This window comes from Atractosteus spatula, chromosome 2 (genome assembly GCF_055471065.1).
Source record: "Atractosteus spatula isolate fAtrSpa1 chromosome 2, fAtrSpa1.hap1, whole genome shotgun sequence".
Lineage (NCBI taxonomy): Eukaryota > Metazoa > Chordata > Actinopteri > Semionotiformes > Lepisosteidae > Atractosteus > Atractosteus spatula.
The window spans coordinates 77,259,773-77,286,412 of NC_142707.1; the positions used below are offsets into that span (position 1 = coordinate 77,259,773).

The window sequence follows — 26,640 nt, forward strand, 5'->3', positions numbered from 1 at the left end:
ATGCACCTGAAACCTGACCAAGCTTACTAAAATTGATAGGAATTTGCCAACTTCAATCTTAGTTTCACACAGAGACAAGCAAGATCATTCACATATTTTTTTAAAGAAAAGGCCTTGTGATAAGCACAATTATATTTGCATTTCAATATTAGTATAATTTGTATTTCCCTACTTGTTAAAAACCTTGATTCAGTAACATTTTTACAATACATTATGCACTGATATTTCTCATAGAAAACGTAAAGTAATTGCTAATACTTTGGCCTTATTATAGCAGGGGATCTGTTTTTGATTAATGCTGTTGCTGCTGTTGTTTTGTACACAAATGCAGAAACTATTGTATCGGAAGCAAGTGTTGTTTCATATCTCTTACATCTAGGACCAATATTTTTGTTTTTACAGAAAGATTTTATGTTACATTTACTGTATAGAATGCAGTACATTAGAGTGCCACAGTGTCAGTGTCTGAGGCAGTGACAGATAGCTTTGTGAGAAAGCCACCATCTTGGCTCAAAACACAGGCCCAGTGATGTGGCCCTGAGCCACAATGGTTGAAAAAAACTGCAAAATAAGGTACATCTAAATTAATAATTAGCACTCAGAGGGAGTCAATTTCCTCAAGAGCTGTTGGGATAGTTTCTGTGAGGAACTCCTCTGGGCTAATTGAGAGGTTAATAAGCCCAGCCAGGTGGAAAGGGGATTCAGTGTGTGTCTAGACTCCAGTCTGGAAGAAAGGAGTGAGTGAGCGACCCAGGGGAGAGTTCTCACTCATATCTGGCTTACATAAGAGGAGGAGGCTTACAGCTCTATAGACTAAGCAAGCTAGGGAAACTTGAGTAAATACAGCTTAAACTGTACTATCATCTTAAGGGCATCTCCAGTGCTGGGCAGGCAGGCTCTGTGGTAGGTCCTTTGCTAGGCTAACAGGGCTTGCCTGTAGAAAGCTTGCAATCTGTGCCACTGATTTTTCACACTTTCACACTTAAGTTCTGGCATGGATTGTGCACGGAAAATGGGTTGTATTTTTTCAGATTTCAGGATTTCTGATGTTTTGGCTCTATATTTTCTTTTCTGATTAAACCAGACAGCTTTGATACCAGAGACATGGTTTTTTCAGTGCTTCAGTGGATGGTTGTTTAAATGAACCACAGTAAAGTTAGTAAAGTTAAATGTTTTCTCAGTTTTTATTTTTTAGAATCTGGAGATGTTGAAATTCTTGCATTTTGTTGAAGGTGATTTGTGATTTTTTTCACAATTTTCAATATATCACTTAAATGCCTATTTTTGAGGCACAATATTTCAGACATCAATAACTTTGAGTGGACAATACAGACATTTAAAACCACTGATTGGGCTCAACATACCTCTGTGAACAGGTGTTTTCACACATAAAGTTCTTTGTCCCTCCTGTAGTCAGTGAACTGAACACTCAGAAGCTTGTGTACTGCTTAAAATGCTAGCAAAGACAAGAATCACACAAAATTGTAAGATAATAAAAATAATAAACTTTGTTTTATATAGCGCCTTAAAAGGTGGCTTCTCAAAGCACTTTACAGAATGACAACAACAATAAATAAAAAGAATACACAAGATAAAACACAATTACAATACAGAGAGGAGACCGTGGATGGTGGTACTAAGAAGAGCAGAGGGGTGAAGAATGGAACCAGTTAAGTAAAGGCTTTTCTAAAGAAGGTTTTGGGTCTGGATTTGTAGGAGTTTAGAGAAGGTGACTCTTCTTGGGCAGATAGTTCCAGAGCTTGGGGGCATAACAGGAGAAGGCCCTGTCACCCATACAATGTAGACGGGCTTAGGGGACAGTTAGGAGATCAGAATTAGAAGAGAGAAGGTTGCGAGGTGGGGAGTTGGGCAATAATAGTTCAGACAGGTACTGAGGTGCCAAGCCATGGAGAGCCTTATAGGTGAGCATGAGGATTTTAAAGGCCATATCCAGGCCTTTCCAGATATCCACATATCCAGGCCAACTTCTACAGGTGCACTGTTGAGAGCATCTTGACTGGTTGTATCACTGCCTGGTATGGGAGCTGCTCCCCCCGGGATCGCAAAGTATTGCAGAGGGTGATGAAGTCAGCGCAGCTCATTACCGGCTGTGAGCTACCAAACATCCAGGATATCTACTCAGCTAGATGTCTTAAGAAGGCCAAGTCCATTCTCAAGGACCCCAGTCGTCCCAGTCATAAACTGTTTTCCCTCCTACCGTCTGGTAAATGGTACCAAAGCATTCAGTCTTCTTCTACCTCCAGGCAATAAGACTGCTAAATAGCCAACCTGCAGCAAGTCACCCGTAATGGCTACATGGACATACAGTTTTCATTGTATTCATCATACTGGACTACTTGGACATAATATATTGCAAACACAATGGACACATAGCAGCTCTATTCACATTTAGTATTGTCTGAGTTTATTTTATTCAATTTCTATTTTTACCCCCTCTCCCCCCTCCCAATGAACTCGTAGAAAAGACATTTGATTGCCAGCAACTACTGCTGCACGCTGTATTGTTCTGCATTTTATAAATAAACTTTGATTTGATTTTGATTTTGATTTTGATTTATAGTCCACAAGGAATTTGACAGGAAGCTAGCGCAAGGACTCCAGGATAGGAGTAATGTGATCACTTGCACTAGACCTAGTCAGGATTCTGGCTGCTGAATTTTGGACATACTGCAGTTTGCAGTAAGTAGGGCATTACAGTAGTCAATTCGAGAGAACACAAATGTGTTGATCAGCTTTTCAGCCAAAGTTAGTGATAGCATAGGGCGTAGTCCAGCGATATTTCTGAGGTGAAAAAAAGATGTTTTGACAATATGCTGCACATGTGGGTCGAATGTTAAGCCAGAACTGAATGTCACCCCAAGGTTTTTCAATTTAGATTGAAGCTCAAGTACAGAACCATCTACAGATAGGGTTACAGGACTGGCTTTACGAAATTGATGGGGGGTGCCAATAAGCATGACTTCAGTCTTGTCAGAGTTAAGATGAAGGAAATTTTGAGTTAGAAAGTTTTTATGTCAGAGATGCAATTAGATAGAATAGAGACAGCCACATCAGTTTCAGGTTTGGTATGGATGTATATTTGAGTAACATCAGCGTAGAAATGAAAGCTGAGGCCATGTGATCTTAAAAGCTGACCAAGTGGAAACATGTAAATGCTGAAGAGCAAGGGGCCCAGTATTGAGCCCTGAGGAACACCAGACTTAACAAGTCCAATTTCAGACCTATACCCATTAAGAGAGACAAAGTGACAGCGATCAGTGAGGTAAGACTTGAATCATTTGAGAGCAGTGTCAGAAACTCTTAACACAGTTTCAAGACAAGAAAGTAAGATGTCATGGTCAACAGTGTCAAAAGCAGCACTGAGATCAAGAAGGATGACTATAGAAAGAGAACCAGAATCAGAAGCTATTAGAAGATCGTTAGTGACTTTGAACAGGGCAGTTTCTGTGCTGTGAAGTTGACAGAAGCCAGATGGGAGGGGTTCGAAAAGGTTGTTTGTCATGAGGTGGTTATGTAACTGAAGTGTGACAGCACTAGAATTTTTGCAAGAAAGGGTAAGTTGGAGATGGGGCGAAAATTGTTAGGATTGTCGAGAGCCATGTTAGGTTTTTTTGGCACAGGGGTAATGGCAGCAGTTTTGAGGGCCGTTGGTACAATGCCAGTGCTCAAGAATTCCTGTATAATATTGAAGACAATGGGAGAGAAAGAAGAGAAACAGAACTGAAATAAAGTGGTTGGAATGGGATCTAAAATAGATGTAGTGGGTTTCATGTGTGTAACTAGTTTATTGAGGGATGCTCAGTCAAGAAGAGGGAAGCTGGAGAGAAGGGAACCAGAGAAGTTGGATGAGGAGGGAGGGGGTATGGAAATGATATGCGTAGTGGAGAGAATGTGATGCCGGATGTTGTCGATCTTGGAGCTAAAGAAATCTAAGAATGTGTTGCAAAGTGTCGAAGAAAATTCTTCACTCAGGTTAGATGTGGTCAAGCCAAGTCCTTTATTCATGCGCTTGAGGAGGATAAGACCATGCAGACCTGAGAGCAGTCTCTCATACAGATCTGTAAAAATCTCTCCACCCCGAGATGGTAAATGTAATAAGTTTTATACAGCAAATTCACACAGGAAAGCTCACTCTAAGTTTCCATATAAGGAGATGTTTTTTCTCTCTACAAACATTTCTTTGTAATTGACCACATTCTTCTTAAGAAGCAATTTTACCTTGCATATAGACAAAAAAAGGAGTAAGCAAACAGAAGGTGTGAAAATGAGCTAGACACTTTGCGGTTGTAATATTAATGTCAAAAGTTCAAATAATATGCTTGAATTATCCTTTTATACTGTTGCTTAGCAAAAGGCATATGAGCTAAGGCAAATAGTCACTATATTATATACTTAATAAAAAGGCAAATGCTAAAAGTCTTCCTCAAAAGTTGCAATGAGGCAGGTAATGTGGTGGGGCAGTTTGGCTTTAGCAAGCTGTTGATGGTAAAGAAAAGATGTCTGGGGTTGTTATGGTGATTTTCAATGATGTGAGAGAAGTAGGTGGATCTACTGTAACAGACTCTATTGTAACCTTATATTCAGACAAGTTATCTCTCCAAGCCTGATAAATTAGGACAGGTTTTCCTATCTTCTATTTTAATACGTGTCGAATACGCAGCCTACGCACTACGATACAGCGCGCGCTCATACCTGAGTGGACAAAGAGGTACAATGTAGTTCTATACCACTCTATAGGAATGCGTGCTACGGACGAAAGCGGCCGATTATATCTTAAAAAAGTTATCTCCAGCAAATAGGGAGGTAGAGAATGTGCGTGATTTTGGAACAATGCCAATGTTGTAAGCACAGGAAAGCATAGAAATGCGTGCTAGGAACGCTGGTAATCTTGTGAGCTCAGGAAAGCGTGATAGATAACAGAAAAATATTTAAGAACTGTTCTAGGTTAATTTGAGAAAAATACACCGAGCTTCTCTGTGTTTCACTCCCATGCGCATGAAATAACTTCTTTTAACTTCTGAGACGTACTCCTAAAACGGAAACAGGGAAAAATGCAAGCTTGCGGATTGCTAAAGCAGGTAAGCCCCACACTATTTTTGAAGAACCTTATTTACCGTTGGCAAAAGAGCTGACACGCATTATGTGTGGAGAAAAAGCTGCTAAACAGCTCGACCTGTTGCCCCCTCTGAAAGACACAGTCACTCATAGAATTATTGAAATGGCGGATGATATTAAAAGTACGCTGGTAGAGCGCTTTAAGATGAGTCTGTAGTCGTCGATTCGGCCAATTTGCTCGTTTACGTTAGATACGAGTTTGAGGGCATGTCCCATGAGGACTTTCTGTTCTGTAAGCCGCTACCAACAGGAACTACAGGAGAGCACATATTTCAGCTTCTGAATGAATTTATCGAAGAGAATTGCATCGGCTGGATAAAATGCGTCGGAGTTTGTACAGACGGTGCTAGAGCGATGACAAGCCGACACAGCGGTGTAGTTGCACGAATTAGAGAGGTTGCCCAGAAATGAAAGGACGCACTGCAGCATCCACTGCGAGGCCTTGGCCGTCAAGAAAATGCCTGGCGATTTAAAATCTGTTCGATTCTGTTGTGAATTGTATCAAGGCTCGAAAAATGAATTCACATCTGCTTTGCTCGACTAAACAGGCTCACCCCTCTCACTGAAATGGTGCTTTTTTATTGTTTATTTTGAATTGTTGATGTTCCTGTTGTCATTCTGTAGAGGGCTTTGAGAAGCCCCGTTTAAAGGCGCAATATCAAATACAGTTTTTATTATTATTATATTTATTATATATGTGTGAGAGTGTGTGTGCACGTGTGCTCATGTTGGTCATTGAGAATTTCTGGGGTTCCTATGAGAAGATGACTTGTAGGTGGTACTTGGATGCTTTGGTTTGATCAGGGGTGGTACTTGGTCCAAAAAGTTTGAGAACCACTGCTCTAGAGGGTCAGAGGTAGAGAAACAAAATAAGGAGGACAGAACAGAATTTGCGAAGCTTCGGTGTTGGAATTAGAGTGGTGTGTGTGTCAGCTGCTGTCACAGTGCTAAATCCAGGCTGATTACTTTAGTAGTTTCTTGACTCTTTTCACTTTATATTTGTAATTGACCACTGAATGAATGAAGCTGAAGGAGGCAGCGGTCCAGGCTGGAAGAAGGGTCTTTCTGAGGGGGAAGGCAGGCGAGGACCTGAGGAGGGCCGATGGCAGGCAATGGTGCTGTAGGAGCAAACAGGCAGCGCGGGCAGTGAGAGACACAGGCAGGATGCAGCAGCCGGGCAGTGAAAGACACAGGCAGGGCGCAGCAGCGCGGGCAGTGAGAGACACAGGCAGGACGCAGCAGCGAGGGCAGTGAGAGACACAGGCAGGACGCAGCAGCGAGGGCAGTGAGAGACACAGGCAGGGCGCAGCAGCGAGGGCAGTGAGAGACACAGGCAGGACGCAGCAGCGAGGGCAGTGAGAGACACAGGCAGGACGCAGCAGCGAGGGCAGTGAGAGACACAGGCAGGGCGCAGCAGCGCGGGCAGTGAGAGACACAGGCAGGACGCAGCAGCGCGGGCAGTGAGAGACACAGGCAGGACGCAGTAGCGCAGGCAGTGAGAGACACAGGCAGGACGCAGCAGCCGGGCAGTGAGAGACACAGGCAGTGAGAGACACAGGAAGGACGCAGCAGCGAGGGCAGTGAGAGACACAGGCAGTGAGAGACACAGGCAGGACGCAGCAGCCGGGCAGTGAGAGACACAGGCAGGACGCAGCAGCGAGGGCAGTGAGAGACACAGGCAGGGCGTAGCAGCGCGGGCAGTGAGAGACACAGGCAGGACGCAGCAGCCGGGCAGTGAGAGACGCAGGCAGGACGCAGCAGCCGGCCAGTGAGAGACACAGGCAGGACGCAGCAGCGCGGGCAGTGAGAGACACAGGCAGGACACAGCAGCGCGGGCAGTGAGAGACACAGGCAGTGAGAGACACAGGCAGGGCGCAGCAGCGCAGCCGGGCAGTGAGAGACACAGGCAAATAGGATGGTCGGGCAGACAAGGGGACCAAGCGCTCCAGGAAGATGTTAACTAAGCCAGAGGGAGAGCTAGGAATCGAGACTGAGGGAACAAGCAGCAAGCCAAGCCAGAGAGGAATTCAGAACACGAGCAGAAAATAAAGTGAGCACAGGAGAACAAGTGCCAGGTCACAGAGCAAAGGCTGAGACCGAGCACTGTAATATCGGTGGAGTGGGAATAAACACCCTGCTGGGAACAAGGTACTGTAAGTGCTGTTTAGGTACGGGCTGGTGGTGTTGACAACCTGCCTGACCGTGTTGCCTGACCACGGGAAATTGGGACATTAGATTAGACAATCGTTCCGGTGATTGACCACCAGCCATGATGTGACAGGAGCTGGAAACAGCACTTACCACAGAATTACGATAAATCTCACCCGACCTGGGGCTGAGTTTAAACAAATGGCAATCATTGGTTTTTCCAATGGTATCTAATGATATACTGCTGCTTTAAGAAGGTTGAATAGATGTTAATATTATTTAAAATATGTTTAGTGTTATTATGAAATTCAGAAAAATATACTTCTTAACAGGATATGACTTATATTCAAAGTACAGTAGCTGTAGTCATATAATCATATAATTCTATTTAAAACTGGTTAGAACAAAATCTGTCATAAAACCAGGAAATTATATACTGTAATGCACACAACATCTAGACAAAACAAGGATTAAGGACAGACACTTGCTAGTTTCCATTCAGGGTTATTTATACTTTCTGGGATAAAGCATCTGAAGGCAAACATAAAGAGAAAATTCCTTTCCGGCTACTTCATAGCAAATAATTTTAAACCGAGACGCAGAATGTGCATGGTAAGTGTACCACTACTGTAAGACATGTAAGACATTTAAGCTTTTGCACATGCCACAGTTACTGTTTTATTTTTTTCAGTCTGTTAAATTCAGAAAATAAATAGTAATGGTGCATTAAAATATGCAGAAATATGTCAAGTTTAAGTTTTTCGCTGCAGAGGTTGTGTTAACTTCTTTTCACTTAGAAAATCAACAAAACATGTAATTTGGCCAGGGGTGCCCAAACGTTTGCATACAGCTGTATGTCACATGTCAATGTCATAATCTCACAAGAACAGGAACTAATCTAATGTGATAAGAGATTAGAATGATTTTCTATTCAAGGTAAGAGAAAAAAATATTTAATTCAAAGCCTTGCTGCTTAAGTATGTAAGGCAAGCTTGAAGTACATCTAAATCAAATCAGCCCGGCTGTAACGAATTACTCTGACACCCCTGTTCTACCACATCTGAAGATGTGCTTCCTACTGAAATAACAGAGGTGCTGAGCAAGTCAGAGAAACAGTACAGAGTAAGACCTCAGTGTTCATGAGGGTTGGGTATCTTGAAGTTTCCACGAACAGCGAATTCACACATGCAGGACTTAATATCTCATGGAAAAACAGGGGACAGTGCTGTGGCTTGTGAAACTAATATTTTTGTAACAGTGATATTTTTTGTATAACTGTTAACTATTTCAGAAACAGTGTTAGTATTTTTAATGAAAACCAAGCTCTTGACTATAGAGACTGCTGCAGGCTGTGTGAAGTGGACGCTCCTACTGCACAGCCCATGAAGAAGCAAATTTGGTGCACAAATACAGATAAAGTGGTTGTTCGAAAGAGTGTCTCCTGCCATCTTAAAGGGTTCAGCGTAACATATTTTTGTCCACTGGTCCTGAAGACCATGCTAAATGTATGCCTTAAATGTGACTCTGTCTATAATAAATCTGGTTGTAAATATACTGTACATACAATTCCGTGGTGAAGATGCAAGGTAAAAGGTAGTTATCAACGTGGCTAATGAAGGCTGCAATGCAATCATGTTTTCCAGCAAGGCAAGCTTTTTAAGATCTGTCTCCTAAAGGTATTTTAAAACACCGTGCAATACACACTTAAAGCAGATGGTATTCATAAACTAGAATTTCTGTCTTTCCTTTTATTGTGTATTTATCAGGAATATTATACTTTAAACGTATTAGGCAGCACAATTGTTTATTTTTCTTAAAATAAATCTGAATTTTGAGGTCTGAAATGTATTGATGAAGTTTATTATTTTATGTGAAATTAGTTTAGTTTGAAAAAATTGTGATGTAATATCTAAATAATAGAAAACTCCATTAGTATTGGATTTTAAGGGAATTGAAAAGAACAAGGAGTAATACTGCATATCAGTTTATTTATCCTACTTTTGGATTTTTAAGCCATTTTTCAGTTATTGGCTTTAGATTAATAGTACAAGAAAGAAAGAAATGTTTTTTTTTTACTGTGCTACAGCTATGTTCTTACTTTTTTGCTGATACTGTTCTTCAGACCGACTCATGGTAAAAAACAGCCAAGTGCTCGAGGGTTATACACACTTCAGTCATCCTCCTTCCGATGCTGCTGACTCCACACAGTGAGACAGCTGAATTAGGAGACCCCGGAGGCTCGTTCAGCTGTCCATGTCCCTGGAAACAGACTGAGGGAGCTGGGAATAATCTCCATCAAGCTGAAACGAGTCAAACAGTGCTCTTCCAGAATAGTACTTACACAACACATACAGTACATGCCTATTCTTCTGTCAAATTAAAACTGCTGGAACTTCTGAAATGTATACTTTTAATTTTTAATTATACATTTGTCTTTCCTTTGTACTGACTATGTTTTCAGCTAAGCTCAAATTCAAAATTAATTATTATTTACAGCATACTCCAATCTAGTACATTCATGATAAATCACTCATTTATAAAGGTTTATCATTAACCTGTCGTTGATTACAAGTATTATTTCTAAGCCACAGAAAATAATGATTTTAGGGTTTCATATAGCACCTGCTAGAGTAGGGTTCTGCAGGATAAGGGTTAAAGATGTTTGATTTACAGTGATATGCAAAATTTATTTATATATATTAAAAAACTGACTAGCTTCAATTATTGTTTTTGTGTCACAGCTTCATACAAATCCCATTTTAAAGAGGTTTTGTTTATATTTGGCTTTATATTGGAAAACCTACCTTTGAATTTTCTTGGAAGTATGAACTTTATGTTTTTCAGTATTCTGTGAATTAAGTGCTTATCAACAAAGTCTGAGATACTAATGCAGATAGCACAACTGATGCCTGTTTTGAAAAAATATGGTATTTTCTTTCTTCACTACACAGTCCCAAGTCAACGAACATGCTGACAGATTTTGCATCTTGTTCAAATGAGAAAGTGCTGGAACTGTGAAAAAAACATTTCTCTGGGTTATATTGTCTACCTAAAAGAATTCTCTAATTCAGAATTCAGACAGAAAATCTGTTCTTCTTCTCAGAATTATTTAGTGCAAGAAAACCCATATTTTTTTCCTTTTACTCACAATTCTCAGCTCTCTTCAGATTTCTTGCTTTCCTTAGTATTGACTTTCCAGCCATTCTGTAGGAGTGCTTTGAAAAAAATGTAGTCAATTACTGTACCTGAGGACTATCCACAGGGAAGAGTATACTTCATCTACTCACAGTACAACACAGATACAACAATACAGAATAAGATACAAACAGAAATACAGTAGAAAAAAAAGTATATTTCCCCATTTTCCAAAACCAGGGATACATGTGTATAACCCTTTTTCCATCATGATGGTTGTGTAATTATTACAAGAGTAAATTATTACATGAATACTAACTCAATGTGTGATCCATTAGTGGATGGAAATAAAACAGATGAAAAAACATAAATAAGCCAATTGGAGATAATTTTTAAAGAATAATATTAAGTACAAACAAAAATGTCAATGTATTTTACAGTAATACTGAAAAAAGAAAGACAATTCTTGTGACAATCACAGAACAGAACTCACTGCAGACACAACCAGCTTCTTAATTAATAGGGATCCCGCTAATTATCCATTCAATAATTAAAGTGCTGGTTTTAGAGGTAATGGAATTGACTGGATGAGCAGCACAGAACAATCATTAAAAGTTTTTATTATTGAAGATATTATGTTTCGTTCATGACTGATTTCTGCTTAAGTGAGGAAATGATCAGGAGGCATATCAATAGCCACACAAGAACAAGAAATGCACAGGGTCTGTTTGTTGTTTAATTCACACTTTCTGCTATAAACAAAACACATAAGATGTCATTCCAGGACAGAAGTACAATAAAAAGGCTAAGATTTTCTTGAAATTGCAGTCAATCCAGTCACTTGCCAAAGTGAGAAATAAAAGTTCAAAGTTTGGGACCTACAGTATAACAAGGCACAGTCTGGTTAACTGACCGTCTCCAAATAATCATTTCACTTAAAGCTGTAATATGCAGGATAAGAAATGCTATTAATATGCAGGATAAGACATGCTATTGACCCTGAGTCTCCTTTTATATGTAACCAGTCTCTTGGGCTCTTTGCTCCAGGATATTAACTTACCTTCTCTTTTATGATATCGAGCGTCAACTGAAACGAACTAAAAGCGATCTACTCGCAGCTCTGTGCTAAACTAGTTCGCTACCCGAAGACCTCCTGCAAGGAACGTGGCGCCGAAATTAGTCCCAGGCTCTGTACTTAACCCGTTCTCCATTGCAACGAACCCAGAGTAACAGCTGCTACCCTCTGCGGGTTACTGAAGTAGGGGACTAATTTAAACCGCCTCTTCACATGGCTTGAGCAATTTAGTATCGGACTAAACTGAACACCGGATCACATTAAACCAATCCAGAATATAATGGTGGTAATATCGGCAGTAAGTAATGAATTTTCGCATCCGTCGTTTGAAATTTATTGTACTATTTAACTAAATTTGCTTTTGAATTACACACACCACAGTTATTAATAATAACGTGTATTAATACACGCTTACTAATGAAGTGTAATGTCTATATTAGTACTGTAGCTAATGCATGTAGAGCCTTTAATACACGATAGTGAATTTTCAGATATCCTGGGGAGCGAAGGGAACTGAAATCCATTGAAATATGTAGGATACTGTAAGTCTTAAATGTGTTCTGTCACACCTTGGTGTTAAATACAGTAGATTTGTGATTTGGGATTCTATACTTGTAGTTTTCAGGGGAAAGCGGGGTTTTGGGGGTACAGAGAATAAGTTGTGTAGGAAAATGTAAGGATACGCTAAAGAAAAGAAACTTCTGTCGTCATGTTTTTAAAAGTGATGATTTAAGACAGTTCTTCGGAAGCGTGTCCCTTCTCCGGCAGTGGTCCAGTAATCACGGTGGTGAAACAGCCGAGTGACCTGGAGACGAACAGGAGGCTCATCCACTCCAATGTACCAGCACCTTAATTTTGTTCAAAAGACGTAAAATTGTTAATGCTCTTGGACATTAGCTGGCACTTCTAGTAGCGATTTTCTAGCCCCGCCAAAAGGAATATGCAGTACATGCCTTAGTCATTGCTCAACATACCTATAACAGATCTTACTACCTCAACCGGAGAAGATCCACAAACATACTGTACATTCCAAAAAACTCTTAGATGAACTTCAACAAATGAAGCCCTGAAACTGCATGATACTTACAGTACATCCAGACATCTATTGCAGACACAAATGTGCCTTGGACATTAAACCAAAATAACGATGTGTTCACTTAATCCACTGAAGCATCTCCGTATAAATCTACATCATTTATCAGTGGAATTAAACAGCTATAATATGTTACATGTTCAAATTCAAAACCGCAGCTGCTGTTCTCGTTTGTTTCATGACTCATTGAAATCGAGTATGGATCTTGAGTTCCTGTACGCACTGTACCCTTATCTGGTATATTTTAACATAAATTCCACTATTAAATAAAAAAAAAAACCTTTGACATTCAGTTCTATATTAACACGAGACAGAAAAAGTAATATTTCGCCTACATATTAATTCGCTGATCAGATTAATTGAAATGTTCTAATTCAGCGCCTCTGCAGTTCCTGCTAATTGGAACAACAGCAATGCAGACACACAGCACCTTACTGAGCACTAGGTCAGGTGTTCTGGGACTGAGCTCAGAGATGGACATGATCTCCAAGCAGTACCGTATTAACTCGTCCGAAACTTAGTACGCAGCTGCACGCTAAATCGGAAAGTTTGTTTCAATTGACTCTCAAGGTTTTCATGGCGTTTCTCATTGAAAAAACGGAGTTAAGCCGATCTGCAGTATTTAGTTCTATCAATTCTGCTTGCTCGTTAAAGCTCAGCAGCAGCTGCCGAGGCTGCTTCCTTGTAAGAGCCTGAGGCTGTTGAAGGTGGCGGATGAATGCTTGTAAGGTACGTTAGGAGTATAGTGTACGTCCTGGGGTACATACAGTATTACCAGCTTCATTTTTTATCACCTACCCCCGGACCATCTTATTACCATACAAAATATTATTGCCATTAATAAAAGTCTCTGCTAATATTTTTAGATATTTAGTATTTTTAGATCAGTATTGGAGTTAAATTTAGAGTCAGCAAACTAAAAAGTGAAATATCATGACCTAATTTAAATGTCTGAAGGTTTGGCCTTTTTGACTTGCTGTAAGTGGGTTTCTTATTTGAGTATACATGTACTTTAAAATACTGGGCTCATGTTCGTTTTAAGACTAGTTGACAAGTTTATTAAGAATATCTGTAAAATATGTACAATGATGCCATTCGTAGTTGATCATACTCTATATGAATGTAGAAAATCATTGCAGTTAATGGGTGATTTGTGAAACAACCAGATAATCACAAAGGTCACCATGATTACCACGGGGTTCTGAAGGAGGCTGTGCACAGCACCATTCATCATCATGGCAAAGTCAGAGAACCGGTCAAAGATGTCAGGAAAAATTGTATCGATCTTCTCAACTCTGCTGATGGCAGTCAACAGATCCATGAGACAATGAACATGCTAGTTTCCATTATATCTGCGATTCACCAGCGTTCGTCATCGAAGAGCTCAAGGCTAATGAGATTTCTTCCATTTCACCAGAAAAGGACACTTAGGAAGTTTTATCCAAATTTGGAGTCCGAAAAGGTTGGTCAGTCCCAGGGAAAGAATCTCTGACGTCTTCTGGATTCAGCGTCTCAAAACCTACTATGTAATGTCAGGCTCATTAATCTGATATCTATGGCAGACTTCTAATGTTAAAAGAAAAGGCATATACAGTATTTACACTGTAACAGCTAACTGAATTAACAGAAGCTGAATTGGACCGTATGATGCGGTTTGATGAACTACTGAATATTTTCAGTGTCTTAAGCACAGAAAGACAGATCTCATGATGAGAAGAATGTCACAAGCTCAAGTGGTAAAGGCAGTCACTCCAAGCACGGGCACAGACTTAAGACTATAAATCAGGGTCATGATCACAAGCTGATGGTGACCAGGATTCCCAGAGTCGGAGCACACAAAGGACTGAGTGCTGTCAGAGGTGGGGTTTGTTGACCAATGGTCTTTCGGCTCCCAGCAAAACAGTGACCCAGGTGGATTCCTGATTCTGGATCTTGATTCTTGCTGTCTGTGGGTTTGTGGTGATGTTAGTACGAGACTAACATGTCTCCTCCAATCAGTGCTGATCCTCCTATCAAATGATAAAGGACTCAATAGGCTAGCAGAGTCTATCTGCACTTTGTCATTCTACAAGTTTGTGCACGCGGGTTGTTGCTGGGACCTGAGATGTAATTTGCCAATTTAAAATTTGGAGAGTATGTACAAGCTTTTAATTGGTGATTCTGCATTTATAAAGAAAAGAATGTAATCCCTTCTAAGATACTTGGAGGCATAACTATTCTGTTTTAAGGTTATTTTGGTTCCTCTTTTAAACAGATTCCTCTTCCTTTTTTAAACAGAATCACAGCTGGATTCCAAAGTTTAAAAGCTTGGTACCTTCTATCAGGAAACTCAGCCTTAGATACAAGTGGACATTTCAGCAGGACAACAATCCAAAGAGCACATTCATATCTTTAACCAAATGGATAAGACAGCATGAGGTCAAAGTCAATACTATCAGAATTTCCAATGGGAGATTTACAGAATGAACTGAGGAAAACAGATCACAGATCCTGAGTATACGCTCACACTAGTTCACCATGGTCAATGTGGGAGTAGACACTGAGAAGAGTGTCTGTCTGATCTGTGCAAACACTAGTTTGGGAGCTCAAAGACAAGAGAGGATTCACTAAATATCAAATGCTGGGATATGGATAGATCGAAACAGTGTATTTAGAAAAATGTTAGCATTTCTGACAAATGAGACAGACAATTTGGTCGTCATATTCAATATTTTTTTACATGTGTTTTCTTTGTTAAACCTGTGGCCAAACATTATTGAAGGTATGAAAAAACCTGAAGAAAATTGCACAGAAGTATAGATGTGTGTTAATACGGTACAGTATATTATACTCTCTTCAGCCTGAGGGTGGTCACTTTAGTAAAGTTTATAGAAGTTAAAGATTCCACCTTTAATATAGCCATGTCTACGTTTACAGTTTATATGAAAAAAGAACAAATATGAACTGACTTGAAGTGACTTGAAAATTGGACTTGGAAATTATTTTCCCACGGTTTAAGCACTTAAATATAGTCACTCACATTAAACATTACAGATAAATTTTCTGCTGTTTTTTAACTCGTCCTATAGGTTTAGATGAGCTCAGTCATTGAAAATATTTATTTTATTATTTATTATTTAATATTTTTTATCATACTATTAGAGTGCCTACCATTTTGAATATAGATGCTATATAATGTAGCAACAACACTTGGCCTAAAACTTTCAAATCCTCTAAACAAAACACGTGACATTTGTACTCATTTAATTTGATGTGTGTGCTAATTAAATTAGTATTAAATGCTAATCTGCATACATGTAACTTAATTTCTATTTACAGCAGTATTTCTGTTTGAAAGGTTGTACAGGGATAATACAATGTGGTGTGCTACGGTATTTTCTAAAGACTTATCTATATGCCAAACCAATAATACCGTATGAAGCAACAAATCCCTGACACTGAGGGACTTTTATCCCTTCCACTTCGTAATAACAGTCATAATTCTGCCTTTGCAAAGGGAGATAAAATCAAGGATCATCCATGATATCAAATGTTATGAACAGTGGCACAAATACTCTCATGATGGTTTCATTTCAGGTGAACATTTAGCTTAAGAGAAACTAATAAGGGATTTCATTATCACATAGTGCAGGGGTGTCAAAATACTATACTTAAATTTACACATTCCCATTACTTCACAGGAGCTTAAAGCTTATTCCTGAGGTCTAGAAAAACATTAAACATTACTCATTGTTACCTTAAGACTTTTGAATTGTCAAAATAAGAGCACTATTGCATGTTTATGACAATTAAAGTTAATTAAGTCCACTTAACTTAGTACAGTAGTTAACAAGACTAAATGGGTAGAAACTGCTGAACATCTGCACAGCACAGGTTAGTTCTATGCAAATGTGTTCTGACCAATCACTCACTTCAGCCCTTCCAGTCACTTCAAGCTTCCTGGCTTTAGTAATACCTGGATGTCATGATGATGAGGGGTCCTGGAAAAAAATCATAAAGTAATTGAGATGAAAAGAGCCCTTCATGTAGCAAACATTCCTAAATCGAGCATTCTCACAGTGAGAGGGGGGTGTATATAGTTCTCACAGTGAGAGGGGGTGTATATAGTCATAGTGAGAGGGGGATGTATATAGTTTTGATAGTGAGAGGGGGTGTATATAATTAGAGCTATGAGTATTTAAATAATTACACTTAATAATGTAAAAAAACATTCTAAGAGGGTAGTGAGCACATTTAGCTGAATTGGCATCTAATGAAGACAGAAAAATTACCAATCACTTTTAAAGGGAGGTACATCATTGTAACATAAACACCAAAAAACAATATCCTACAAATATAAATTATTAACTATTGCGCCTGGTATTTCAATAATTCATGCTGTGCGTAACGTGCTGGAAGTTTATTAAAATCAAATCTGGCCCACCACTGCAAATGAGTTTGACAACCCCGATCTAGTGAAATTAATTGCATGTACTGTTTATGAAATGATGAACAAGAATGATACAAAAATAATTGTCCAGTGGATTAGACTAAAGAGAGAACTGACTTATCTGATGTAATAACCGTTAGCTTTTAGGTCTACATTTAATTTTAATTCTAAAATATAATATAATTTGGAAGATCTAATACAGAGCCCAAAAAGTTTAAATACCATGTAGCTGTAATAGGCAGTGGCCAGTTCAGTAATGTCATCAGGGCCAAGCTGAGCAGCGACATTAGACATTTTCTTCTGAAATCCATGGGGAATAAGTGCATGAAAGCTTAAAATAGGAAATATACAGTCTGTTTGTGCTTTTGTTTTTGTTGAAATCCAGTCAGCTGAGTTCTGAACATGTTGCAGCTTGTTTAGAGCATGTTTGGATATGCCAACAAGCACTGCATTGCAATAATTAAGGCAGAATATGACAGAATCCAGCAATACCTTTTCTCTGTCGGTTTGGAGAGATGTGAATGGATACTAGCAAAATAATGAATGAAAACGGACACGTTCTCCACATTGCAAACCTGAGCTTGATATGCAAAGCTTGGATCATAGGTGATACCAAGACTCCTGAGGACTTGGATTGCTTCCATCTAGACCATCTAGTAAAAGCAAACTTTAATGTCAGCTTATCTCCTGAAGCAATTTGTACTGAATTCCTTGTTGCTGTTGTTCATCTGTTTTTGTTGTATTGTAGTGTTGCACTCTGCCATAAAACAAGTTTCCTCCAGGAGCTACTAAACCTTGAATTGAAACTAAAGTTAGCACATTTGTGGAGTTTATCTGGAGCGACAATCGGTGTTACTTCAGTCTTCTTATGATGCAAAAAGTTAAGTTGTGTAACAGGTATAAGCCACTGTAATAACTGGCAAGAAACAGGGTATGTTATTTATCTTCCTCTGTCTTTTCTCCCTCATGGCCAGATAGGCCGAAGGCTGCAACTCCATGCTTTCTCTACAGCTGCTCATTATAGGAAGGAGCTCCAGCCTTCTTATTTCATTAGTCCAATGGTTCTGTAGCTGTTGTTAAAAGTGCTCATCTATTCCCCCACAGTTAGGGAGGATTTGTTGTTTTGTACTCACAGATTAAATTAGGACAATGCCAGCAATCTTCACCCTGTTTTTTTCTAGGCACCCATCAATTAGCACAGTTGGGTCGTGATGAGTCTGGGTGTGGACCTCGCCTAGAAATGGAGACAGAGGAAGAGAAAACCAACAGAGCTCATTCGATTGTCATAGAATTCTAGTCCTCAGAGTCCTCAGCAATCTGCACACAGTCAAGGCGGCAGGACTAGAAGTGACTGGAAGTGAGGGATAAAAGACTAGGAATATTGGCCCTCAGCTGATACCTATTACTGCTGCATCCTTTTTTTTCATCTAAGTCATGTCAAAGGCGGGTCGTGTTTCATTGATATACAGTAAGGCTTCATGCAGACATACATTTGAGTGTCATCAGCACAGAAATGAAATCTGTTGCCACACCTACAAGGAATCTTATCCAACTACGCCATTTAAACAAGACCAAGAGCAGAGCCCTGCGAGCTGCCAATGATAACTTACTTCCTTGAGGAGGAACACTCACTGAAAACCTAACTCACACACATGAGGCAAACAGAGATGGCACTTCTACTCACAAGATCATTTCAAATCAGCATTTATTCACTGTAACTTACTGTATGTACATCTGTATTTTTAAGAACACATGGATGCACATAGGATTTTCCTGCTTTAATAAGAGGGTATATTTTAATAATTAACTTTCAAGCCCCAGGTGACAGAAGGTTGTTACATCTCCACTCACACAAATTTACACTTGCAGCACTTGACATTACATGGCTCAGATTATCTATTACAGCTGTTCATTGCAATAACACTGTTTAGTAAAAGTGTTTTTAATTGGCCTGTTTTTGCTTAATGTAAAGTGCAAGAATACAGGCAGAGAATGGTTCAATTAAGCAAGCTTTCTTACAGAACCTGTAAACAAATTAAAGAAGAAAAACACAGCTTCAGTAGGATTAAAAAGAGGAAGTATTAAATCATAAGTTATGGCACTGGCTCATGCAAGAATAAAGCCCAGCGGCATGGTGACCTTCAATGCTGTGTGCTTGTCCCCCTGCAGCCCTCCTGAGACAGACGCCCCTCCTGAGGCCACCGCGGACCCCCAGCGGCAGGAGTGGTTTGCCAGCTACTTCACCTTCTGATTCGTGCCCCCAGGACTCTGGTGTGGAGGACAACTAAAGAGCATGTTGACACAATCATCTGTATTTAATTCTACACCGTTTCTCCATGTTTATTACTTCACTGTGAATGGATTCCTTGTTTGTACAGTGACAATGTTTGACATTACCTTTTATGCAATTTCTGAAGAGTGATGCATATGCTGCTGAATATTTTTTGTTTAATACAGTATATTGTCTTTTATCTGTACCTTATTTTAGAATGGCACAGTCCTGAAAGTTTGTTACAGCTCCATAACAAATTTTGGTAGAAATAAATCGTTTGTATGGTTGTCTCAATACAGATATAATGATGTCTCACCAATTTTAAAATAAATGGCATATTTTATATTTATATTATACTTGTGTATGCTAATAAATAAATGTGAGATTTATGCATTGGTTGTTAATTATTATTAATGTATTTGACACTTTTATCTTACAATTACCTATGTTTTTTACCAATGTTTGACACTGATAAATAAAGTTGGTTTGCTGGATGAATGACGCTGAAGTGCCTTGGCTACAGCAACAGTATCTCCATCTAAGATTTAATCCTGTGGCCCTCCTGTCAGGAGTCCAGAGCCCCATCCACTACACCACACTGCAATAATACGAGGTGACTCAATACCGTATATTCTCTCATTTATTCGACAGTCTCTGTTAATCTGTGTGTTTAAGTCATCGCGAAAGTCAGACGACTTGCAGTGGTAATGCTTCTCATTTTTTATCCCATTACACACCAGTGTCTCACAACTGAGTTGTGTCTTTTCTTAAAGTACTCATTCCTCCAACCAAAGAGATAGCCTTACTAGAAAGATGGAAGTGTGCACTGTTTTCAGAAAGCAGATTTCTACACTTTCTATTCTAAAACATGCTTGACTTTCTTTTCTTTAAGAAAAGCAATTTGAAGAAGGAGACTGGCTTCTAAAATGATAAGATCCTGTTAGTCTGGATATATCCGACAGAGAGATGATTTGGGGTTACTCCTCAACGAATTCAAAGTTCAGAATGCTATTGCTTTCTTCTTGACTTTTTGATGTTTTGAGCAGCAATAGGATGAAGTATTGCAAGATGTTCTTCAACCCTTCAGTCACTTTGTTGTTTCAGTCACCATGTTCCAATGTACCTGTTACAATTCATGCACCCTTCTTAACAAATGGGACTCTGGAAAAAACAAGCCCTCAAAAGCGGAACAAGTGGAGATTGTACCACATGGACTATAATAGCTAACCTAATGGACAAAGGCTGCCGCACAAATTAGACTACGAACTGTCTAGCTGTCCATGGATCAAGGTGATGGTCATAATCTGTCAAGAAACAGTATGTATGGAAACTGGTGTTTAACTGCTTCTCTTCAATAAATAGATTCCATGCACATATTGTCCAAGTCCTTTGGAAACTAGCTAATAGGCAACAGGAGCAGGATAATGATCTGAAACAAAGGTAATTTTCTACCACACACATCTTTCCTATTTAACTCTTCAAGGTTTGGAAATGCACAATAGACACTTTAAAGGATTGGAGTCGTACAGCCAATTCTGTCTGTAGAACCTTTTCTGTATCAAGGACAGAAGCAATAAGGTCAGTGTTTTTTCTCAGGCAGTTTTCCAGTAATTGTCCCATTTTTCCACATTAATTCAATACTTTTGGGATAAATTCCATCTTGCTGCATGATGATGTGTATCTGGTTTCATGGATACACTGTATCAAGTTTTGTTTCTTTGTGATCTGTTTCATACATTTTCATCAGTTGTATAACACAATTCCTCGCCATAATGGCTTGAAATCATCCAACACATTCCACAGGTCAGTAAATTAAATCAAATGTTGTAGTTAAAACATTATTAGACCCTGCCCCAAATAGAACCCAAGGTCATTGTCTTCCTGGAATGGATGTACTCTTTAATTCAAGGGAACCCATTGGACATCAAGTCTGAACCTTAGTACACACATTAAAAATAATTATTTAGAAAAAAATCTTCAATGTCATTTTCTCAGGTTGTAGCACACCTACAGTAGGACGCAAAATTCTCTTTTCAGGTCTTCCCTTGTATGTCATCTACCTGACAGATAAAGATCTGAGAGCGATTGACCTGGAATGGTTTTCTTTGCCTGCAAACAATTTACACAATAAGGATAAGATTAAAAAATGCATAGCTATTCTATTGCAATTACTTATTGAAAGTACTAGAAAGACTTTTTACAGTGTTGAGGCAACAGAAAAGTGTTTTGCATTTTTTTGCACTCTTCTGTTGTGTATGACAAATTGACAGGAAACTACTGTATGTGATCTTCACTTTATTGACAGAAATAAAAAAGCAAAAAAGTCATTGCAAATGTAAGACACCTAAGAACCTCCCCTAAGTCTCTGAATGGTCGGAATTCACTGAATGACAGCTATTCCTAAGTTAGAGATCAACTATCCCATAGGCAGTCAGTTTCAAAATCCACAAAGACCCTGTGGCATGACGGGGGGCGTGTCCAGTGTGGAGGCGGAGCCCTGGTCATAGGGCGACGCCTCGCCTTGGTAGTCCAGCTGTTTGGGCTTCCAGCTGACGAGCCCCAGCTGGGCGGGACCTATAAAGGCACACAGGACAGCTCCGGCAGGGGAGTTTTCACCGACAGTCTCGGAGGGGATTGCACCCGCGTAAGGTTTTCTTTTTCCTGTCCTATCACGCACTTTCACTGGGGCAGGTCCACACGTGTTCTTGTTACGCGCTCAGTTCTTGTTTTGTTCTTGCCTTTCGCGCCCTGCTCACCAGACTGGACCCAGTTAAACAGGGTCAGTCCAGTCTGGATATCGCTGTGCATGCGGCTCTTTTTTCCCCAGGCTGCACCCCGTTAAATAGGGAAAACCCAGCCTAGAGGTCACGCAGCACATCGGTACTCTTTCATTTTGCCCTTTTGTTGTTTTTTCCTCCCTTTTTGTGTTATTTTGGCCCCTGCTCACCTCACACCGGTGCTTCCGATCCCCCGCCCGGGGCGTTGACTGTTTACCGGTGCTCGCCGCGGCGCCTCCCGCTACACACTGTCACAACCCTGAGAAATTATCACCCAGTTTAGGTTCCCAGTACATGTGTTTCAATGTCTGTTTTTATGGTTGTATTTTCATCTTGTGAGCATGGAATTTTTCGCAATTGTATAGCAAGGGTGTTAGGTTTTAGCATTTGCGAGTTGTTGCTTTTGAGATTTTGCTGGGGAATTAATAATAAATTAGCAATGAACTTTAGAGCATCTATGAACTGCTTTGGCAGATACTGCGGTCTGTGTTTTGTTCTGTATTCTGTTGTGCTGCTGGGTTTATGTTTGAAGGTTTTTGGGGTGAGCACTATTTCATGAATTGAGTGCTTTTTTTAGGAAATGGTTTCTGTAGTGAATAAACAGATGAAATGGTTGTATTTTCTAGGATTTCTGAGGTCACCTATTTTGTGCTGCTTTAAGAAACAAAACCCATACAGTATATTTTGAGGAAAAGTATACAGTAAAATGGATTGGGTCAGATATGATTGTTATATTAAATATGGCTGATATTCAACTATCCAGTGAAATTTATTAAAGGTTTACAGTTTATTAAACATCACAAAAAGGCCAAACAGTGTTTTTCTTTTGATCAATACCTCTCATATGTATTTTATGCCTTGTTTTGTTTTTAAAATTTGATGCACCTTTGTGACTTTAAAAATGTTTTGTATATTGTTACTTTACTCTCAAATCCTTCTTGTACACTATAATGCTAATGTTAACTGGTTCACGGTAAGGGGGTAATGTCCAGCCTGGACTATGATAATGCATTGGTAGGTAAAAATGTACCGCTTAAATCCAGAGACATTATGCTAGCATTATACAATGCATGAGTCAAGATATCATTGAGAATATTGTGTACAATCCTGGTCACCTCATTACAAAAAGGATATTTCAGCCCTAAACAGAAATCAAAGATGTGCTACTAGATTAATTCATACATTTAATCTCTGAGGATCAACAAAAGGAGATTCAAAAATCCTAATCACCACTTATTAAACCCTATGTGAAAATGTGAACTTTCCTATCACCAGTAATGACCAAATTATTACATTTATAGAAATTGAAAGGGCTGTTTGATGGCCTCTAGTGGCAATTCTCTGTAACTGCAGTTCTTTATCGGCTGGACTGTTACTCGAACCCAGAGAGACAGTTCAGTAGCCATTCTCCTGGCTTGAACACTCCTCCACTCGGACAACAGCTGGGGGCCGCACATCCCCCACAGGGAGGAGACTGTGGATGTGTGAGCAGGGTGCCCTCACCCTGGTGACACCCTGTCCCTTGGGAACAGACGGGAGGAAGAGCAGTGTGAAAAGTCACCAGCCAGCATGACCAAGCTCAGGCCCGGGTGGCAAAGGCACTGTGTTCTGTCCCTTCTCTTTCGGAGGCTTGGACTAAGTGGCCTCACTTGTTGCCTCTGGTCTCGGAGACAAGAGCTGTATCTCCCTCACCTTCGGGGACTTTTGGGTCACAAGCAGCTCTTTGCTCAACGTCTGTATTCCCAGCTGGCTCTTGAATTAGCCGGGTTCAAAACGCCAGCTTCACTTCCAGCCTGGAACAGTGGGTACAGTTTTCATGGTGGACGGGCCAAACCTGATTATTCTGCCCTGTGGTGATGGAATCTCCTTCTGCCTCAGCTGCTTTTATGCAATGAACTTTGCAGTCTGTGAAAAATGTACTTGCTCTTTGTCCTGCTTTTCAGCAGACCAGTGCTCCAGTGATTTCCAAAAACTGCAGCACAAGATCCTGGGTTTGACTCTTTGTTGCTCTATTCCTTTCAAGTGGTAGATTCTCTGTTTTTCCCTTTCCACCATCTGCCTAGTGTCCCGCAGGGTGTACAGTATATGAAAAGCGTCTTGTGCTCCAACTGTGTCCTCTCAACAAGGCTCTGGCTGAGCTGGGCCTGCACACCACACTCCCTGGTTAGGTAAAAGTTTGTTTCCACAAGTCTGTCTTACCAGAATCTTACATGTGTCAGAAGTGGCCCTTTCTTGGCATTTACAGGAATATGATGTTCATGATATTCTAGTGATCCTCCCCTACCCCCAGCAGCTGTGTCTGTGAGTCAGGAAGGAGGGATAAGAGAGCAGAATTACAGCCTCACCAGGGTTTACTGTCCTTTAAGGGGTAGCAGGTGCGTGTGCGTGTGCTGATTACAGTGGGGAGCAGATTGCAAGAGAGAATGTAATGGCAGCCTGCAGTCCACGAGAATCTTGCCCTGTTGATATGTCACTTGGAGCTGCATCACAACCAGCAGCCCACTGCAGCTCAGCAGTGTGAGCCTGGCCAGTACCTGCATGGGAGACCTCCTGGGAAAGCTGAGGCTGCTGCTGGAAGATGTCTGCAAATGGCACTTCGTCGTCATTACAAATCCAAATATGTTTTTCAAAAAGAGTAGTAGTGTTACTCTACTGTCCTGGCCGTGTTTCTCCCTGGCCTTTACCAGTCATGGCCTCCTAATAATCCCCGTCTATGATCTGGCTTCATTTTTAGAATTACCTTTTAATTAACTTATACTATGCATTTACATGATACATGATTTTAGAAAGAAATATTCAATTCCTGTTACTCCTGATATTGAATCGGTAAACAAATAAAGATACCTTGGCACTGTTACCAATTACGTATAAATGAACTAGTTCAGGTGGGGAGCTGCGTCAGTATGCGTCTTCTGCAAAGGAACAAGTAATAGGTTTATTCCATGCTGAGAAGAGAAGAAAAGCCTTCTTCAGGTGTCAGTAAATTAACTAGGACTGCCAATATGGAAGCAAGGTATTTAAAGCTGCAACAGTGGTTGTATTTTATAAGGACATTAAGGAGTTTTAATGTAGAAAGCATAGTTCTGACAGATTTTATTAGAGTTTTATTCAGAGCATTCTAACCTTTTCTATTCATCAGCGCATTCTTGGACTCAATGATGTGTTGATGGAGTGACATATCATGCGCATAAAACCTTACATGACCCCTTTCATCCAGTCTTTTTAGAATATACTCTCCTACACTCTGGGGACAGGTACCAAACTCCCTGTATAAACATGAAGTAAACTGCATTTACTTCCCTTATACCTAAAAGCATTCAATTATTGAAGAATGAAAAACATTTCTGCAGGTTGGGATCATATTATTATTGTTGGTTTTAGAATCTTGACAAGCTACTTGTCTGTTTTCTAATTTTATGCTGCTGAAAAGTTTCTGAGTGTACCCTCGCCGCTCCACCCTCCCAGTTCGTTCCGCAACGCCTGGGGTGTGAACCCGGGTCTCTGGCGTAACGCAACAGGGAACCAGCCCCTTGAGCTAAAGGAAACCTCCCCCAGCCCAGGCGGATGAGGTCCCAGCTACGCGTAGGGAGGGTGATGACATCATTGTTCCCAAACTAGCTCTGCTACATGAGTAATGTTGATAAATGTTGTTTTGTATCGTGGTATTGTACTGTTGTTGTGTTGTATTACTGTCATATTTGTTATATGCTAATGAGCTCTTGATGTGCAAGATAAATTCCCTTGGAGGCAATAAAGGTTAATTCAGTTCAATTTCATTACCCAACACTGTACTCTTCAGTAATAAAACACAAAATGGAAAACAGTGAATAATAAAACCTCTTAGGTGTATCCCTGTAATGACTGCAATACAGATTACAGTTCAATGGAAAGCGCAGAGCTTGCCACCTGTTTGTGAAAGCAGAGACTGGAGTGTGAAACAGCCCTGGAACAGAACAGAAGGAACTTGATTCACTACTTGCTTTTTCTGCTTGTAACACAAACTCTCCTTCCCTAGAAAACTGGAGATGCATGGAGAGTTTTCATGTCAAGCTGAATTTGTGTAATGTGCAGGTTTTCCACCCTTTTCCTTCACTTCCCTCTCTGTGTGACTCTGCCTCACCCCAGTCTGGGATCAGAGAGGGTGCAGCTGCTGCTGCTCCAGGACTCTTCCAGGTCCTCACTCAGCCTGACGGGACGGTGTCTTGGCTTCCAGGTTCTGCCTCTGCCGTTCGCTTGCCTGCAGGGCCTCACTGTTCTCTCTGGGGCCAGGGGTGAGATCGGTGCTCCACACGCAGGGTTTCCTCCTCCTGCTCACTCCATCTGTTAGATGATGAAGCCCTTCAGCAGAGGAGCTTGTGTGGGTTTGCACAGCTGTGACCCCCTGCTCATATTTACTGCTGCTTCAACTTCAATCTGGAGTTCGGGTCTTTCGTCCCCTCTGGGGACCCTTACAAGCTCACAGCACACTGGTTGGGTTGTGCTCCTTCTTCACTTCCTTAGCATGGACTGGCTGCCACCTCAGCCCCGCCTGAGACGGCTGTGTGGTGGTCAGTCACTTCCCTGAGCAGGATGGCA

The 26,640-nt window shown here is 40.4% G+C and overlaps 1 protein-coding gene across 4 annotated transcripts in view; it reads left to right on the forward strand.

The window, feature by feature from the left end:
* The window catches only part of fam184ab (family with sequence similarity 184 member Ab), a 145,635-nt gene extending 125,857 nt beyond the window's left edge, over positions 1-19,778 (forward strand). For all 4 annotated transcript variants that reach the window (XM_088929724.1, XM_088929742.1, XM_088929733.1 and 1 more), the window contains one exon: positions 19,186-19,778. In XM_088929724.1, coding sequence (XP_088785850.1) covers positions 19,186-19,267 — 82 coding nt within the window. In that variant the 3' untranslated portion in view covers positions 19,268-19,778. The remainder of the gene's footprint in view (positions 1-19,185) is intronic.
* Positions 19,779-26,640: the final 6,862 nt, after the last annotated feature.